Source organism: Idiotropiscis lumnitzeri, chromosome 11 (genome assembly GCF_059441095.1).
Source record: "Idiotropiscis lumnitzeri isolate Australia: NSW breed Sydney's pygmy pipehorse chromosome 11, RoL_Ilum_1.0, whole genome shotgun sequence".
Taxonomy (NCBI): domain Eukaryota; kingdom Metazoa; phylum Chordata; class Actinopteri; order Syngnathiformes; family Syngnathidae; genus Idiotropiscis; species Idiotropiscis lumnitzeri.
Genome location: NC_142401.1, coordinates 1,389,062 through 1,407,507, shown reverse-complemented (window position 1 = coordinate 1,407,507; position 18,446 = coordinate 1,389,062). Strand labels below are relative to the sequence as shown.

At 45.0% G+C, this 18,446-nt stretch overlaps 1 protein-coding gene across 3 annotated transcripts in view; it reads right to left on the bottom strand.

Annotated features, from left to right (window-relative positions):
• The window catches only part of arhgef10la (Rho guanine nucleotide exchange factor 10 like a), a 91,436-nt gene that overhangs the window by 23,498 nt on the left and 49,492 nt on the right, over nt 1–18,446 (bottom strand). For all 3 annotated transcript variants that reach the window (XM_088309328.1, XM_088309325.1, XM_088309327.1), the window contains 2 exons: nt 11,889–12,010; nt 296–382 (listed from right to left, as the gene is read on the bottom strand). In XM_088309328.1, coding sequence (XP_088165454.1) covers nt 296–382; nt 11,889–12,010 — 209 coding nt within the window. The remainder of the gene's footprint in view (nt 1–295; nt 383–11,888; nt 12,011–18,446) is intronic.

The window sequence follows — 18,446 nt, the reverse complement described above, 5'->3', positions numbered from 1 at the left end:
AAAATAATAAAGAGTCTGAGCAATGGCTCATTTGTCCAAAAACGTTTAAAGTTGGATCGCGTGGAGGTCGAGAAAGCACTGCATTCAGTCTTTCTATTCTTCAAATGAGAACACAGAGGACGGTTTGAAAAGTAACGTTTGTGGGGTTAAAGCTGAAACGATGATGGAAAACAGAAGAAAGTGGATTCCTTTTTATCTTCTCATTGATTCCAGTTGCTGTTGTGGCGCCTGCGTGCGTGCGTGTGCGTGCGTGTGCGTATGTGTGCGTGTGCGTGTGCACGAGCGCGTTACTCACCCAGAGGAAGCCTTGAGGTAAGGATGTGCTGGCTGCCGAGAAGCCCAACATTGCACAGTGAACAGGATTGTGGATGGCAGCTTCAAGCTACAGGAGACAAAATCAATATTGATTTCTCATACATCACTGCAGCACGTTTTTTTTTTCTCCTGCTTGTTTCCAAGCCGTCTCACTACATTTTATCAAAGCGACACACACATTGGCGCTGGCTCTGACACTTTCCGCAAATTCGTTTTGGTTCAAAGCTTCGGATGGGCCTTTGCAAAGGACTTTGTCATCCTGTGAGTGACTGATGGCACTCCGGCCTCGTTGGAGGGCAACCACAAACGTGGAAACTGCCACCGGGTCACATCACAGCAGAGCAAAAACCAGCAGGGGGCGATATCTGGAGTGCTGCACACCTTTGTCGCATTTTGTGAGAGAGCGACGTCATCATCTTGTGGTACACTCAAGACTAATCGTGCACATATTCACAGTTCACGATTCACAAATTCACCTCGGCGCATATTGTCTGCAGATTCAATTTAATTCAAATGAAAATTCCCGAAGATGTTACCAAAAACCTGTCAAAGCGGAATTTGGTGTCAAGAGTCAAAGTGATACATGTCGACTGGGAGGCAAACTCCGTATCTTGCGTCCATAATCCATAATTCACGACAAGCGCAAGCAGCCCCGACCCGCTGCGGAAGCTGTTCGTCAAGGTAGCAATCCATCGTCAGTGGGCTAATTATTATGATTTTGGAGCGGGATGGTCCTACGTGGGCCATGCGACAGACAGCTCGACGAATCGACGCACGCCGAATGAGCAGAAGGGGGTTGGGTGGCTTTGGAGGTTTGGTGTGTTCCAGTTTGTCCGCCTTTCTCTGTCGTCGTCCTCGGCGGCCAGCATCAATCACAGGTGATTTATTGTCCACGACAAACAGAGTCCGCCCCCTTTTCTCTTCTCCGGGGTGTGTTTGTAAACAAAAAAGGTCAACGGGCGCCGTTGTCGCCATCCGCTACGCCCACCGGCACCACCCCCCTCAACCCGACTGTCTGTCTCCGTCATTAAGCACAACTCGACCTTACTCGTTCCTCTGGAAAACTTCTGCAAGTCCTCCATCACGTCACAGGAAAGGACGTTTTTCTTTTTTTTTTTTACTTGATTAATTACCAGCGGCCCCAACAGACTACCGTATGGAGGTTCGGGCACGAGAGAGACGCTGCAAGAAACTGGACAAGGGTCTTCCGGTGGACGCCGGTGCTCGATTTTTATCATCCACGTGAGAATGGCAAACAATTTTCCTGAGCTCAAATTGCTTTGTTTTGTTAGTACGCCCCAGAGAAATGTGAGCCGACATTTGTGTGCGTGTGTGAGGGGGGGGTTGTCTTTTCAATCTGTCTTCTCGAGGCAAAAGCCAAATTATGCCGTCGAATCATAAACAAAAAAGACTAAATCAGGGGTGGCCAACGTTTTGTGATCAAGGGCCAAATTTGACCTTTAAAACGGATAAATTGGCCTGGTTGTTGGTTCGTATAAGGTCATTTTAATGAGAAAATAAAAAGTCATTCACTGTGCGGCTGAGTGATTAGCTACACAAGCTAACAGTTAGCCTTGCATCTTCTGCTTCTTTTACTACTAAACATGCTACTTTGAATAAGGCCCTTAGGCGCCACGCTGCCACCCGCAGGTCACTGCAGGTATGTGACGTGTTATGTTGGTCATAACAAGGCAAGTGAAGGGAGGGATTTCATTTACTTTGCTACCATCTAGTGGCCTTTGTAGGCAATTACAAGCCTTTTAGTTTGGCCAAAAATATACTTTGCAGATTTTAACGATTTGCAGCAAGGATCCGTTTCCCTCGCAAAAACTGAAGGAACTTTGATCTCTGTTTTAAAAAAGACTAGCAAAGCTTTGACAAAGCCAATTGTCGGTCTCTTTTATAGAAAAGCAATCCCTCGGAGGCTCTGGAAGGTAGGGAGGGCGGGGGGGGGGGGGGTTGTATTCGGCTGCCACAGGCGGGGTCGGCTCGGCACGGCGGAACAAGGGGACAAAAAAGGGTGATGAGGCGGGCAGGTGAGCTATTTAAAGCGAGATTTGTCGATGTGGCGAGAGGGCAGCCCCGCAGCTGGCGGTGAGCGAAGACCCCGCGGTCTTGCCCTGCCCCGTTACCCGGGAAGGACGCCGGTCCATATGCTGGAGCCAGGTGCTTTGCAGAGGAGCGTCCGTTGCTTCGCAGGGAGATGAATGTCTCTGATTAGACGCATTGCTGTGAGGCAGAAGGCCCAAAGTAGTCATCTATCCATCCATTTTCTACAGCACTTGTCCTCAGAGTCGGGGGTGAGCTCGAGTCCATCTATGCAAGCGGTTTACACCCGGAACTGGTATCCAGCCAGTGGCAGGACACATAAAGACAAGTATTCAGATTCACTATAGTGGATGAATCCGTCTTCAACGTGCATGTTTTTGAAAAGTAGAAGAGAGCTGGTGTACCTAATGTTCTGGCCACTGAGTTTATATTGCCTCATTCATAAATTATAATAGTGCATATTAAATTCAGTTCTTTTCCAACTCTGCAATCTTTCCATGAGCCCAGCAGCGGCCTGCCCCTCCGGTTTCATACGACAACATTCTTTATACGCCCTAACAAGCACTAATAGAAAACTTCCAGCGTTTATTAAGTGGCAATTGACTGGTGATGGCACCCCCAGCCTCCCTAATGGCGGCGCAGCCGCCGCCTCGGGGCTCAGGCGGGTGGCTGCGGCGCAAGTCAACAGTCCAGAAAATATTCGCATTCAAAGCATGGCGGCGGCCCGCACGCGTTCAACAAGCGGCTCGCGCAACATTCGGCAAAGCAGCGACTGAGACTTTGGGCTGGCCTTGATCTGTTGCAGCAAACCCAAAAAAACAACAAATGAAAAATAGCACCTGATAATATTGTGCTTTATAAAAAGAGACAGTAGATATGATTAAATAAAATTAAAGAACTTTTTTTGCCATCAACTCAATGGATATCGGATCTCAAATTTCTGCCGGCAAGTTAAAGCAACCAAAAAAAAAAAAAAAGAATTAAGGCTTGCAAGTGGAATTTGTGGCCCTTTCATTTCAAGGCACTTCCTTGGCATTAATTATTGTACGGGTTTTGTGTTTAGACTGGGCTCTGGCGGAATCTGTGGCTGTTTCAGGACCAACAAATCGTTTTGAGTTTTTCAGTGAATTAACAAGATCGGCAAGTCAAAAAAAAAAAAATAAATAATAAATTCTCAAGAGTGAGCTGCAAATAGGAGAGCAGCAGGAACACTTTAAAAGAGGTTCATAGCACCTCCTTCCTTCACATTTCATCACGGGATGTTGCTGGCATAGCGAAACATTTGTCATAAATACAAAAAATATTTTAGGACCAATTAAGTCGAATTGCATAATTTACCATCGCACACCACGTGAACTCTTTTGGCACACGAATGTGCTGAAGCACAGTGGTTGGGAATCATCGTATTCGAGACGGATCCGTTTTGTTGGGATCATTTTTGCATTTTCTGTTTGCCTCACAGACAGTGAACACACGCACACACACGCACACACGTTGCTGCACACGCGACTGACAACGGTCACGCTGGGCCAGCAAATTGTTGTTTGCTCATTACGGTATGTGCGATACATCACGCTCCCTAATGAAGCTCACGCAGCAGGACGGCGAGCATCAAGGTTGCTCCTTGACGTTTGTGATTTGGTCATTTGGGGAGCCGCCGCCGCCGCCGCCGGAAGCCGCCCATTCAAATTCCGCTCGCATGCCCACGCACGGATCAAAGACCGCTGCGCTCGCGCGCCAGCACTCAAAGTCGTACGAAGACAATGAGAGCAACAAAAGAGGAGAACGAGGGCCGATGGTTAACTCCTGATGGGGCAGCTGTCAGCACGGCGATGGGGTGAAAAGCGCGCCGATGTCATAATCATCACGGCAGTCCCCCGTCTCCACGGCGACGCCGCAGCCCACATCAAATAAACGACGACGCACTCGCACTCAAGATGCGACCGAGGCCTTTCTCATCGTGTCCTTCGTCAGCTCGCCGAGTTAATGTGATGCAAATTCGTCAGGATGTTGCTATGCTCATTCTCACAAAGACGATCACACGCGGAAGAAATTGGTCTTAAAAAACAAGAAAAATGAAACGATGAAGACTTCTGCAAAGACAGACATCAAAAAAAGGCCAACCGGCCGATTGCAGTTTTTTGGGCGTTTGTGACACCTCAAATTATAAAACATCAAAACCAAGACTGGCAAGGCTCGAGTTGAGCATCAGTGGCTTTTTTGTTTTTTTACATGACGTTCCTCATTCACGGTCCACTTCCGGTCGGTAACTGTACGAGAGTCAATTTATGCCGAATGATACGCCAAGGTTGCTAAAAACAAGTGAAAGCTCATTTTCAAATTGTACAAGTCGAGTGAGTCAGAGGACATTCTTGTTGTCAAATTCTTTGCTCAAACATGACTGCACTCCACTCTATACGGCACGTTTGCTGAAATGATGGTAAACTATCCGACAGAAAATGAAAATCGACTGATCGACTTCCTTCAAGCAAAAACGGTGCCAAATTAGCACGTCTCCGTCTCTCCCCCCTCGGGGTGGCCAATTTGTTAGAGACGGTCGGGGAGTTTGCTCGCACTCTGAGGCCACGATAAAAGTGTTTCCGATCCACTGGAATTGGCACGCTAAATGCCACGGCAACAGCTCGGCCTCTGCGCGCAGCCCAGCTCAGCAGTTGAAGATGTGTCTGCTCGTACAGACAACAACACACACACACACACACACACACACACACACCCACAAAGTCACGGTTTGGCATTTGCAATTTTTTATTTTTTTAAACAAACTGCTGGAGAGTTGAATGACTAAATAATCGGAACGGTTTGTATGATGTATATTGAATGTTAACGTATTTAAGCTAGCATGCTAGCTAGTTGAATGGATGAGCCTCGTGTTTGTGTTGAATAATTTAACTCCAGAAGATCGTCTTTTTTGTTCCGTTGACTGTGTCCAAGCTTGATCGCAGGTGATGCTTTCTGATTCTCGCCACGTTAAGTGCTTACACAACGTCTTGCGCCAAAAAACAAGACTTTTGGCGCAACATTTGAGTTTTATAACAGGGTCTGTCCGTATAAGCGCCTAATCGCCACCCCCAGGGTGGATTCCAGTCTGCAGTAAAAGCGAGAAATTACTTGTGGGGAGAAAAAAACAAAAAAACATCACCTCGTCATGAGAGCTGTCATCACAGCCGCAAATGAAAAAAAGCCAAATCCAATTCTCCATTCCTGCACCAGCTGTTTAGTGAATTAATTAAAGATTTCGTCGCACATCGGGCCATGGTGACATGACAATATTTGCATGCTGATGACAGCGGAGACTCTCGGGGTCTTCATTTATGCGCTTTTATTTCAATCCACTTCAGGTTTCTCTAAATCGAGAGACGAGCGGCGTATATTGGGCATGACCTCGCTGCAGCGCTATTTTACATAAAATTCATAAGCAGCGAAGAGAAAGTTGCAGTCGCCTACCGATCCGCTACTTGGACACCCTTCTCGAGCAAAAAAAGACGTTAGAGGTGTCAAAGTCATTTTTGTGAACGGGCCACATTGTGGTTCCGGTTTCCCTCAGAGGGCCGTTATGACTGCCAACTCATATAAATCACCTCACATTATCACTTACACACAACACATTGATACAAAGCTAGTTTTGAAATCAAAAGCCAGTAATAAATGGCAATATCTCATATCTCAATGTTGTTAAAAGTGAAGAAAAAGTTGAAGCACATGATTTTCCCTTCGCGGGCCACATAAAATGAGGTCGCGGGCCACATCTGGCCCCCGGGCCTTGAGTTTGACACGTGTTCTAAACTGTACTCGAGCCGCCGTCAATCAACGAGGGAGAGAAATGCCAACGCGTTGAAGGTCGGAAAAGTTAAGGCGGCTCCCTTCTGCACACACTATGGATGCGCATGGCATAAATCACATTTTTGTAGGTTGTCAAAAGTAAAAGAAGGACGTCTGCGCTTCCTTTTGCGAGGCGTGGTGCTTATTTTGAGCGACCATATAATATTCTTCAGGTGTTGGAAAATCTGTTCAAGAATGGCTGGCGGGCGACGAGGAGGACTGCCGGCAGTGTATGAGTTGATGAGATGGCTCCTCTTGATGACGAGCGGCAACAAGCACAAAAGAAATGAAGATAATTGCAAGGCTATCGAGTGAAACGAACGTGATCTACAATGAACGCCTTTGGTGCGTTCTCCACGTTCAAAATACACACAACTACTTTAAATCTTTTGTTGGTTCCTACCGTGTAAGGAAAAGTAAAAGCGACCTTCAACAAACACGGGAGGACAAAGCTGGCGGAAAGCGCCAACAGGAGATAAATCCGAAGCGAGACGTCGCAGCAGCATTCTTCTTTTCTTTTGATATGACCTTTTTTTGTTACTTTTGTTCATAACTTGAGCGCTTCGCGACGCAAATCTCCCTTCATCGGGTACTGGCGAGTTTCATAAATCCGTCACTCACAGGACAGCGAGCCGCTCGACAAGCCCATTTTCGATGGCGCCGTTTAATCACTCCATCAGCAGCGGAAGACGGATGCGCAACATGCCGCGCCGCGCCCTCCCCAATACAAGTCCAAACCCCATCGACTGGACCGCGCTTCACATACGGCAGAAATAACCTTTGACATCTGGCGTTCAATGTTAGATAAGATGTTTTTTTTTTTTTGATTGCCAATTGAAAATGGAAATGGATGGATCGCGGCGATCTCGAGAGCGGCGTACGAAAGACGAGCGAGGAGGAGGAGGAAGCGGGTCGGCTTTCTAATCCTGATGCAACCCAAACCGGTTTGTCATTGCGCACTTCAAAGGGTACATGACGAAATCCTCCCCGAGGTATTAGAGGAACGCTGTCATCGCAAGCCCGTCCTCGCCTAAGGCTTCAAAAAGTCAGTCGGGCGGGAGTGTGTGGGGAGAACATGTGCCTCGAATGCCGGTACAGTCGCCGCAGCTTTGGATGGCTGAAATCTTTTAAGAGTTTCCAAGAAGAGGCGGCTTTCAGCTCAGGAATTTGCGACTCATTGTGTGGATGCCAGCTGCCTTCTGTAAAAGCAGAGTTTCGTTCAGTGCCTCGGACGGAGGCGATCTGCCCGCGCACTGACGACAGCAAACCAAATCAAACGTTTTGCATGCGTCGATGATTTTGCTGAGCTGGCAGATTGTTACCTTTCTTATCCATTATTGGAGTCCACGCTTTTGCTGAGCGTGGACCGGAACCAACAAAGGACAACACAAATTAGGAGGTGACGAGTTTCCGTTGCGACCATCAAGGGCTGCAATTTAAAAAAAAAAAAAATTCTATCAAGAAATGACTACTGGGAGCTCATGGAAATTGAATTGGGATTAAAATGTTGTCTTCTCGTGACCTTTCAAACATCATTTTCTAAGAAAAATGTTAACTGTACTCAATGGCGCGGAGGGTGTGTGCAAGTTCCCGCACGGAAAATGCACCCTGAATGCATCTCGTTGCTACCAGCGAGCGTTTGACGTCATGTGATTCTGTCATCACTGAACATGCGTCGCCTTGACCGCTAAAGTACCTTTGGACGCGTCCACCGAAGACGTCTTGATCTCGCAAAATGGAGCAAACGTGGACGAAAAACAACAATCACCATGAGCTCGCTCTTTTAGCGGCGATAGCGCCGACAGTGGGAGAAAGTTTGCCAGCGAGGGAGGGAGAAAATGAAAGAGATAAATTGAGAGTCCGTCTGCTTGGGTCCCACTCGGCAGCACCGTGATAAGGTTTATCTCCGCACGCTAACAAGTTGGCCCGGTCCGCCTCTCCGGTTCCCAGCCGTGGGTTGAGTCCCACCGGGGGCGCACATTTGTTTGTGCCGCGGCTGCTTTAAAACTTTTTTTTTTTCTGACAGAAATAATTTCTGTCTTTTAAACTTAAGATTCCCTCCTTCATCTCCTCGCACACAATTTTCTGTTGTATCGTTCACCAAAATGAGCAAATTACAAAAGCTGGACTTGAAAAAAACGTTTTTGTCAAAAGAAATACAAAAATCAGGGATGTACCGATAGCCTTAGAACTTGTGATTCATAAAATTTCAATTGACACAATGACGGATTGTGAACAAAGATCTTTGTGTCTTTCTGACGCAAATGACGATTCATCGATAATGGCAATTGAAACTATTGGCGACGGAGACTTTCTCCATTATTTATTTTTTTTTTTTTTTGCTTTTAAGAATCAGAGGCCGGTATCAGCATCGTTCACGAGGGTCCAATACTTTCAAATCAGGCTGTTATTGCCAAGATACTGGTACCCCTCCCTAAAAAACGTTTTTAATGACAAATGAGCAAATCAGAAAGTCAAATCTTAAAAAAAAAAAGGAATCGTAAGCTTGCAGGTCACTTTTACTTTCTCACTTCCTTTTAAATGTTCTCTAAGCGAGTTGGCCTGCCAGGAGGCGCTGGAGAATGGGATGCAGGAGAAGCCTTCAAGCTGTGAGGAGTTGCGTGTGTCCCAGAAGTGTAGAAGAGAAGAGGTGAGGCGGGGGTGGGGGCGGGGGGGTGCCGCCGCTGCTGAGTTAAGCTCCTAATCAGCGTCCGCTCTGCATGAAGGGCTTAGAGTCACTCCATTTAATGCCACCTTCTCTTTAGTCAAAAATGGCAAAGTAAGTTGCAGACAACCTCGATCGCCCCCCACCGCAAAACAAAACAAAAAAATAAAAACGTGACGTGACGTGACGTGACGTGCATTTGGAGCAACCTTGCATCGACACGGTCCACTCACGGTTTTTATCATTTGCTCCAATTTTGACGTTCTATCCTTCCACATTTCGAAACCAGGTCAACCCATTGCAATTTCTAAATATTAATAATTACATACGACATTTTCAAACATTTTCTATGAAAAATATCCCAGTCAAATTAATTCTCAGTTAATAAGACAAATTTTTGGCGGCCGATTCCAGAGTAAAAGTCTCAAATTAAGAGATATTTAAAATAGTTTGAGACCAAATCATTACATTACATTCAACATCAAAGTTCATTCCGGAAATCTTCGGGACTATTGTTCACATTTCCCAAATGAGTTCATTTTTTTTACGCCTAGCTCAGCCACTAGTTGCCATGGTAACATAATCTGCACGCACCATTGAGACATGGCCGCCTCTCCAAAACGGGCTCACTCCTGGGGATATAAAGTGTCATATATTTTTGAGCATTTAAGGTATTTTGGAACCTGTGCCAGCAGAAAAAAATGGGAGGAACATGCAAGCTTCACATGTGCACAGGTTCCAACCCAGAATTTCAGTCCGGTGAGGCGGACACGCAAACCACTCTCTCCAATCAGCCCTAATTTGCTTATCTTTGCTCCAATGGAGAACGATTTAGCCAGTGTGGTCGTCCAGCGGCACAATTTTCATGAATAAAGGCCAAATTGTATCACAACAGCTTGCATCATCCGCTGGATGCATCTCAGAAAGTTGAGAGTTCAGCAACGGCTTTTGCCGGCACGCTCAGGTGCTTCATTTCTTTGTGCAGGCAGCGGAAAAGACGAGCGGAATCCTACGAGACGCGGCTGGAAATATATTAATTGACTCGCCGCCGCTTCCAGTCAGGTGTAACGCACATTGGTGGGGATACGTCTGGCAAGGCCTTCTGGGAAATCCCCTCGCCGCACGTCGCGGACGAGCAGCTGATGCCTCACCTTAACTCGGCCTCTCAGTGGCGAGGCGAACAGACGAAAGGGGCCGACGGAGAGGTCGTAATCGGATCCTGGAACATTGATTTCCGCTCGGGTGTCCCGCAACCATTAAGATAATTGTGTGATCACTTTACAGAATTCTTCTCAGGTGGCTAAAGTAACTTGACTACTACCTCCGCTGCCTCATTCCCAACACCACTATCACCCGCCGAGCTCGGCACTTAGCAAAAGTATAACTGCATTAGACAAATTGAAAATGTGCCCTGAAATATCACTTTTCAGGCCGCTGCAAAGTGAATTCAAAGTGTTTCCTCAGACTTCTAAACCCAGTCAGATGAATCACACAACTGCGTTTTGACATCGTGTATTAGAAGTGGCGGACTCAAGTCACATGACCGGACTCGAGTCAAACATTAGTCGTCGATATAAGGACTTGCTCGACAAAAACGTAGGACGGATTCGACAACAGTTTTGATTTGACGCACTGCAGAAGTGACCCGACTTTGGAGTTTTTCACCCCTTTTTTTTTTCGAGATTTTGAACACTAAGATAGGAGCAACACCTTTAAGATGGGGAATATAACAACACACAGGCATAGTTTTTTTATCCTCTGCTAAAAAAAAATCAACAACAAATATTACTGACACATTGAGAAGCTGAGACCCTCTCAATGTACTGCATATCGACATGTGTATTATGCTGCCCCCTGGTGGCCGAGACGCAAAGCCAAGAAGGAGGAAAAATAAGGATTCATTCTTTACATTCAATTTAATTACGTTACATTAATGTGTCTTCATAAAGTACAATATTATAGAGAACTCGTTTTCTTCTTCAATCTCCGATTTATAGCGGCTCACAATAATATAAAAACGTTTCTATCGCTAAAACCTCTCTTGTTTTGGATGAACACTTGTGCCTACTTTGCTATTGTTTTCATGTTGGTCATGAAGATGGTCCCTGGAGAGCCAAGGATTTTTTTTTCTTTTTAGTGAGAGAACCACTGTTTTATACAAATAAAAGCGCTTTTGTTACATCTCCACCTGTTGTCAAATGCGCTGTATAAATAAAGTTGGATTGGATTGTATTGCCCTTGCCTTTAATTAGCCCTGATGTGAGATCCTATCGACAAAATCTATATTAGACGAAAGATTAAGTGACTACAGAGGGGATAATCGCAGCGGTAAAAAAAAAAAAAAAATTCTAATCCGATCCTCAAAGAACCTTTCCACGCCCGGTGAGCTATGGCGGACAAAGAGGAACTCCCTCAAAGAGACCTTTTGAACCAGTGAGGCTGGGTTATCGTCCATGTTGGCGATTAGTCTGTGTCAGCACGTTTATACAAAAACGTGAGCGCAAACTGGTAGGAAGCAGCGAGGAAGGCACGACGTGAGGGAAAAGGCATTTAACGCGGGGCGGGGGGGGAGTGGCGAGGGGATCAATTGAACATGGCGCCCAGCTTCATTTCTCATACTGGCAGAGGGCAAGGAGAAAAATGGGCTGGCAGAGCGGCATTATTGAATCAACACCTGTTTTCTGTGAGTAAAAATGGATTTAGAAGAAGTGGGTGGGAAGGCTCGTTTGATTTAAAATAGGTCTGCTATTTCATCTTTTGAATTCCATCCACAGTGGTGTGCTTGTCAAATAGTTGAAAATATTGAACATGAACCTTTTACATGGTGGCGGTTATCACAAATAATTGGTGAGAAGCCCATTCTATTACTGCGCATGAATGAACACGCGCGTGACTAAACATGCTGTAGATGTTTTGCACTGTGGCCTATTTGTATTCATTGTGTTGACTTCCATTGTACAACGTGGCAGTTGTCCTGAAAAGCTGGCGCAGAGGAACAACAAAGAGCCAAACGACTTACCTTTCTCTCGGGAGATTTGGTGGCAAAAACGGGCATGTGACAGGCCAGAAGCGGACACCAAAACGGCGCTGTGGTCTTGCCCTCGTGCTCCCCGTAAAGCCAGCCGGGCGAATTTTCTTCGCCTGAAAAACATAAAGAAATACAAAACAAGAGTTAGACAAGAGCTTTTTTCCACACATACAGAAAAATCAAAGGAGGCAAAGTTCAATTTGACTTTCTTCAAGAGTTTTCTCTCCAAATTCGAATCGCCAAACTTGACGGCGCATTCGATAGAAAATGGCTCCTCACGTCAATATGCGCGCACACTTTGTTGTCCGAACAAGCAGGCAACTCGTTCGAGACTGATAAGAGTGAGTTAAGCATTGTTTTAGATGATTTTCACAGTAGATTGATTCGTTTCACGATCCAGACCATGTATAAGAGGTATGCGCCACCTTGTGGTGGATTAAGGTATTACATCTAACCGGCATACACAGACTTTCCAACCAATCATTTTACAAATCAATTGACCTATTTCGGGCTATGAAAAGGAAAAGCGATTAAAATTGATCCATTGATTATTTTAAGTCCCAGCTCAAGCAAAGATAGACAAAGAAAAAGAGTAAGTATCACAATAAAAATAATAGTAAGAAGAAAATTGAAAGAAATAGAAGGGCTATTCAAGTTCTAGGTGGTCGTGTTAAAGCAAAACTCCAATTTCACTGTTGTCTTCATATTACACTTTCATTTGGGCCTCTGCATTCAATTTCAGGCCAGACTGCAATTAGTTTCTTTGACTGATATAAACCGGCCAACTAAAATCAACCAAAATGAGTTTTTGTTATCATTTATACCATCCGCCCTTCTTTTTTTTCCCCCATGTTTCATATTGTTAATGTTTGAATTTTCAGGATGGGGCCATTGATATTTTTTAAATCTTTGTACTGCAGAATGAGGTTCTTTTCTAGTGCAGTCCAATTGATTCATTGACAAGTTTTGTTTTAGCCGTGAAGCTGCGCAGCACCCCCATCCGTCCGTCCGTCCTTTTGTGGCGCCGCAGCTCACGAGGCGAGAAGAGGAAGGCGGCGGCGGACGGCAGCGAGCACAAATTAGCCTTGACCTTCAGTCTTCCCAACCTGGTAATGATGATGAATAACCGTAAACAACATTAACGAGCCCACACATACCGGCAGGTTCCGTAGACACGCAATGGAAGGTCTGTTTTCTTTCCATTAGTCCACTCTTAAACTCCTTCTAAAGAAGAGAGGTCATATCAGTGCTTTTCTACTGCGCCGTGTCTCTTTCAAGGGGAAAAGTGTCAACTGTTACAAAGTGGGGAGAAAAAGAAACGCAAAAGATATTTTTGTTGACTTGGCCTTAAGATTGTACATTGCAAAGGACAACCGGAGTGCACCAGTCGACGTGATGAAATGAAAACGTCAACGCTATTACTCGTCAACGTATTTGTTTTACAAAGACAAATGCGTGAAACGATTGCCCGCACACACATCCGCGTGACCAGCATGGATTTGCCATCGTGTCAGCTTCCTGGTGGTAATTACGGGACGCTTCTGTGACCGACCGACCGAGTCTGCAGAGAGAGAACCGCCAATCAGCGAGTGTGCAATGCAATTATAATTGAAGGAATACATTATTTAATGTTATTTGTATTAATATTTTAAAGGGAGACGCGTGGACCCAAGGACACGCGGCTAACCTTTCGATACTGACCCGAAAATCAGCATTTTCTCAATTAGGGACACCTACACTTTGGCCTTAATTGAACAAAATGCCCCCAATTAACTTAATGCGGAATTTGTCCGCGAAAGCAGTCAAAGTCAAGGTTACGCGCACACACACAAATCTCGTCCATGAGCCACTTCAATGTCCCTCGTGTCACATTTAGAGTATACGCTTTGCAATGACAATAAATGTTCTAATTTAATGGAATAAATTTTTTGAACTGTAAATTAAACTTGTTTTTTTCCCCAGTTTGGCTGGTCCTGCTATTTCTATTTCTACTAAGGTGCGACTTGTACGTACTAAATTCCAAGCTCGGACTGGCACCCAAAATCCCTGTTGGCAAATCGTGTTGACTTTCTGCGCATTATCGTCTTTCCATTGGTCGTAATGACGCAAACGTTTTTGCCAACCACCAAGGCAGTAGAAGAAATGAAGAAGAAGAAGAAGCAGAAGATGACGCAGGCGTAATAAGCGACCATGATTCTACTTTTGGCCACAATGTGACGCGGGATTCTAGTTAAGGTAAGTCATTTTCAAATGAAAAGAAAAATTGATTCTGCAAGCGGAAGTCATTCGGTGGCGTCAACACAGCCCGAGGACGTTGGCAAATTCCTTCAGTCGCCCTTTTACCACTCTGAGAGTGTTTTGTCTTTGGAGTTTCCCAATCATTTCTATCTGTACTGTTTGTTGGGGTGCGCTCTGAATAACCAAACTCGATATTTGAACAACGCTTTTGAGTTTCGGTACGGTCGGCGTCAAGCAGTGGCATGCTCTTAGCGTAGCGAAGAGGCAACAGTCATTTTTGGGAGCGAGCCCGAGCGCTAATGTTCTTAATCTTAGTTTTTGCAAATAAATTTCCCAGCCAAAAATTGGACTTCTTTTGCGGAGCGGCTTTTTTTTTTTCACCCACTTCTTTGTGACGCAATTCATGAGTGGCGTAACACCAAAAAATACGATACTTGATGTGCGTGTTTTGACAAAAATTGTGAATACTGTATGATGTACAAATTAAATATAAACATATAGATGTTGTGACAATTAAAACAATAAAACATATCTTGTCAAATGTCAACTTGTGACAAGTGTCCGATATAACAGCTTGTTCCTGGCTACACGTACACAAGAAAGAACCGTTGAAGTGTTTCATTTGCAAAGCATGGCTCTTGCGTCAGTAACACACACACACACACACGCACACACACACACGCACCCCCCTTCCCAAGACACAAAGGCCAAAGATATGGACTAATTAAATACACCAGTGCAATTGATATTTCAGCGTGGATCAATGCGAGTGCGGGATCTGCTAATTAAATGCTTGATAATGTTTACTCATCATAAACATTTGCCACATTTGAGCGTGATGAGATGGAAGGGGGGGGGGGGGGTGTATATGGGGAGGAGATAATCGCAGCCGTTTGACAGACTAATTTCAAGGCTGTGCAAACATCCTTCAAACGCACGCCCACTGAACGCCGCTTTGTTCTGCTGCCTATAATGCTAGGAAGCATGAAAAAAAAAGTGGATTCATCGGCACAAAAGAGGACAGATAAGCTTTACATGGGAGGTTAAGATGATGTTGTTTGAACTTGTGCGGTTGCCATGGCAACCCGGCAATCTGAATCCGGGCTGTTGATGAAAACTAGAAGCCTCGACAGCGGCGCCGTGCCGCGGATTTGGTGGACGTGAGCTCGGGGCAGGTTATCAACGAGTGGATTAAGAAAGTGTGTGTGTGTGTGTGTGTGTGGGCCCGAAAAGCACGGCTCATCTATTGTAGAGCTTGGCAAACTATTTTCATTCTGGGTTGCTTTACATTTTTTCAAGGAGCCGCCCCTCATAATCCAGATGCCAATCAAAGCAAGTAACGACGGCGTCTACGAGGGATGGGAATTGATAAGAATTTAGCCATTCCGCTTTCATCACGATACATGAATATGATTCATAAATGGGGATCCACGGAGATGATGCAATATTTGTTTTGCAAAAATGCACCAAATCTGTCAGACTGCAAGGTCATCTATTGTTTGTTGTCAGGATATGAAAAGTCGTATTTTTCATAAATCAAGTTGTAATATTATGATATTAAAGTCAAAGTTTACCAAAGGGGAGAAAATAACACATTTCAACAAAACTGTACGCTCAATATATTACACCTATTATTCTGGCGACAACACCTTTATTCTCAAAAGAAAATGGACTCTATTCTTAAAAAAAAAAAAAAAAAAAAAAATCACTTTATTCCTGCAGGGATGTCGGATTGATGTGATCACAGGTCTCGATCAAATCATATCTCTTAATCAGCCCAAAGCTTTGGTATGGAGAATGATAAAGTTCCCATTTATCTGGAGGGGTGCTTGCTTAAGCAAGTGAGGAGCATATTAAGCCAAGCAGCCGCAGGCGAGCACCCCCCCGCCCCTCCCGCAGCCCCCCCACACCTCCGCCTGTCCTCTCCGTTCCCTGCAGTGGGGCTGATTGCATATCTCAATCACCCCAACAGCCCCCGTCTCTTGTTTCCCCTCCCATCATGCATCAACCCCCGCCGCCGTCTGAGACCTCCACCCCAACTCGGTGGGGAAGCCATTAATTCCGCCAGTTGCAAAGCCCATTAATTAGCTAACGCCTCAGGCTAGTTCATAAAGACCCCCGGCAAACAACGGTGGGCCAGTGCGTCAACCGCATTAAGGCAATTTAGATATCTTTTTTTTTTTTTAATTTCAATTTGAATTCTTTCACATCTGGACTAAATACAACTGAAGTGCACTCAACAAATGCACAGTCCCGATTTGAGCAAAAAGTGTCATTATGCACACTTTGAACATTTAATTTCTTGATTGTTTTGCACACCACTTGAAGTAGCAAGTGAGCCGCACATGGAGAATCACTTTTAGAAGATGTACCACAATTCGACCCAATAAGAAGTTTTTTTTTATTTCAAGCCATCCAATGTGGGTGGGGCAAAGTTTGCTGTTCTCGTGGAAGATTCAACTAATATAACCAAGTCAACAGGTTGCAACATTTTGTAATTAAACAGTCACGACATTAGGATGGGGCGTCATGCCGTTAAATGGCAATTTAGCCAGAAGCCTGCCGCAGGGGTTGCAGCAATCTGCTGTTAAGCGCCTGCAGCGCCGATATAACCGTTGACCAGTTTGCATATAGGCAACTTTCTGCCGATCAAATGTATCCGTGATGAAAATCAACCGTAAGCAATCAATCAATTGGATTATAGCGCTCACTAAAAATAAAAAAATAAAAAAACATCCAACAAACATTGTCAGGGCTGAAGAGCCGACGGTGGCGAGGAAACACCTGTGATGGCGCGCCATCCGTGAAATTGAATCAACAACTCCCGGCTTGTAATTACACTTGCTTAAATGGGAAGGCAACGTGTGGGCGTGATAGAATTAACGCAATGTTGCCAAGCGGACCATGATGGTGCTGATCCACTTCCAAATGGGCCTGCAGTGGCAACCGCGAGGGCCTCTTGCACACAAACGGACTCCGATCCATTTGAATCCACACAACGAACAACTGTTTTGTATTTTTTGTGTCCCCATCAGCATGATCCATTTTCTTCAGTAACTCCGACTTCTCTCACCACCATCACCTTCGGCACACAAAAAACGTTTGTGTGCTTCAACACGACGACACAATGGGATGACGTCAGCATCTGGTGTGACATCTTCTTTTGTGATCGGAAGGTGATAACTGCCTTCAACGTTACGGGTTGGAAGGAGACATTTTTTTTTTCTCCAAAATTGTCTGTTGACCACCTTCCTCATTTTTTGTGGCTGCCGCTTTATACAGCAGAGCGCCAACAAGGCAGAAAATGACCCATTTGACCCATTATTATCAAGGCTCTTCCGATCGGGGCTGCCGACTCCGACCAAGAGTCAGATCAGCTGAGGAAGTGCACATTTTTCAATCGGATTTAATTTTTAGAGCCACTTTTAATAATCTCGCAATGAATTTTTCCATTATTGACGAATCATGCATCCATCTGAAGCACTTATTTTCATGCGCTGGTGGAGCCTTTCAGCTGTCGTCAAATTTCCATCCCTTTATTCTCCCAAAAAACAGGACAATATTTCAAATTGACAGAGCAGAAAATGAAAAAAACATTTTTTATGATTCAATTCAATTCAATATTCCCTTTATTAGTCCCACAATGGGGAAATTCGAGATTCGAACCCAGGCCTCCTGGGGAGACTGGGTCCTGAACGCGGCGCCTTAGACCACTCGGCCATCAGTTCCCGGTTTGGTCTTCAACATGCGCCGCGTTAAGAAAAAGGAGGAAGGACGCGCAAGTCGCAAAGTACAAGCTGCCAGTGATCGTTTTTGGTGATGAAGGCATTGATCGGCATAAGCCCAGAACGTAACGTCCGACTGAAATCGCGGCGATTTTTTTTTAATTTATTATTTTTTTTTTTTAAAGGTACATTTCTGCTGCCTCCGCAGGCAAAAACTTTTTTTCACTTTGTAATTTTAACTTAATCATAATCTATGCTTTGTCATTTGTTTGTGACCTTTCACTTTATGTTGGGATTTGATTTTTTATTTTTTTCATAGCCTCTTGCGTTCTTTGCGCCGGTGGTGGATGAATGGTGCTGTCGAATCGGACTCGCCTCGCCTCGCTGAGTGACATTGAAGTTTAAAAGCTGCTGATGGAGCAATATAAAAACTTCTTTTACTGTCATTTTATGAAAGGCATCTGCTCTTGTATTTTTTTATTTCATGACCACAAGGGCGGCACGCTTGACTCGTGGTTAGCACGCCCGCCCGTCAAACGCGTCTGAGGTTTTCTCGGTCTTGGCGAAGCCGTTCACAAAAGGGACA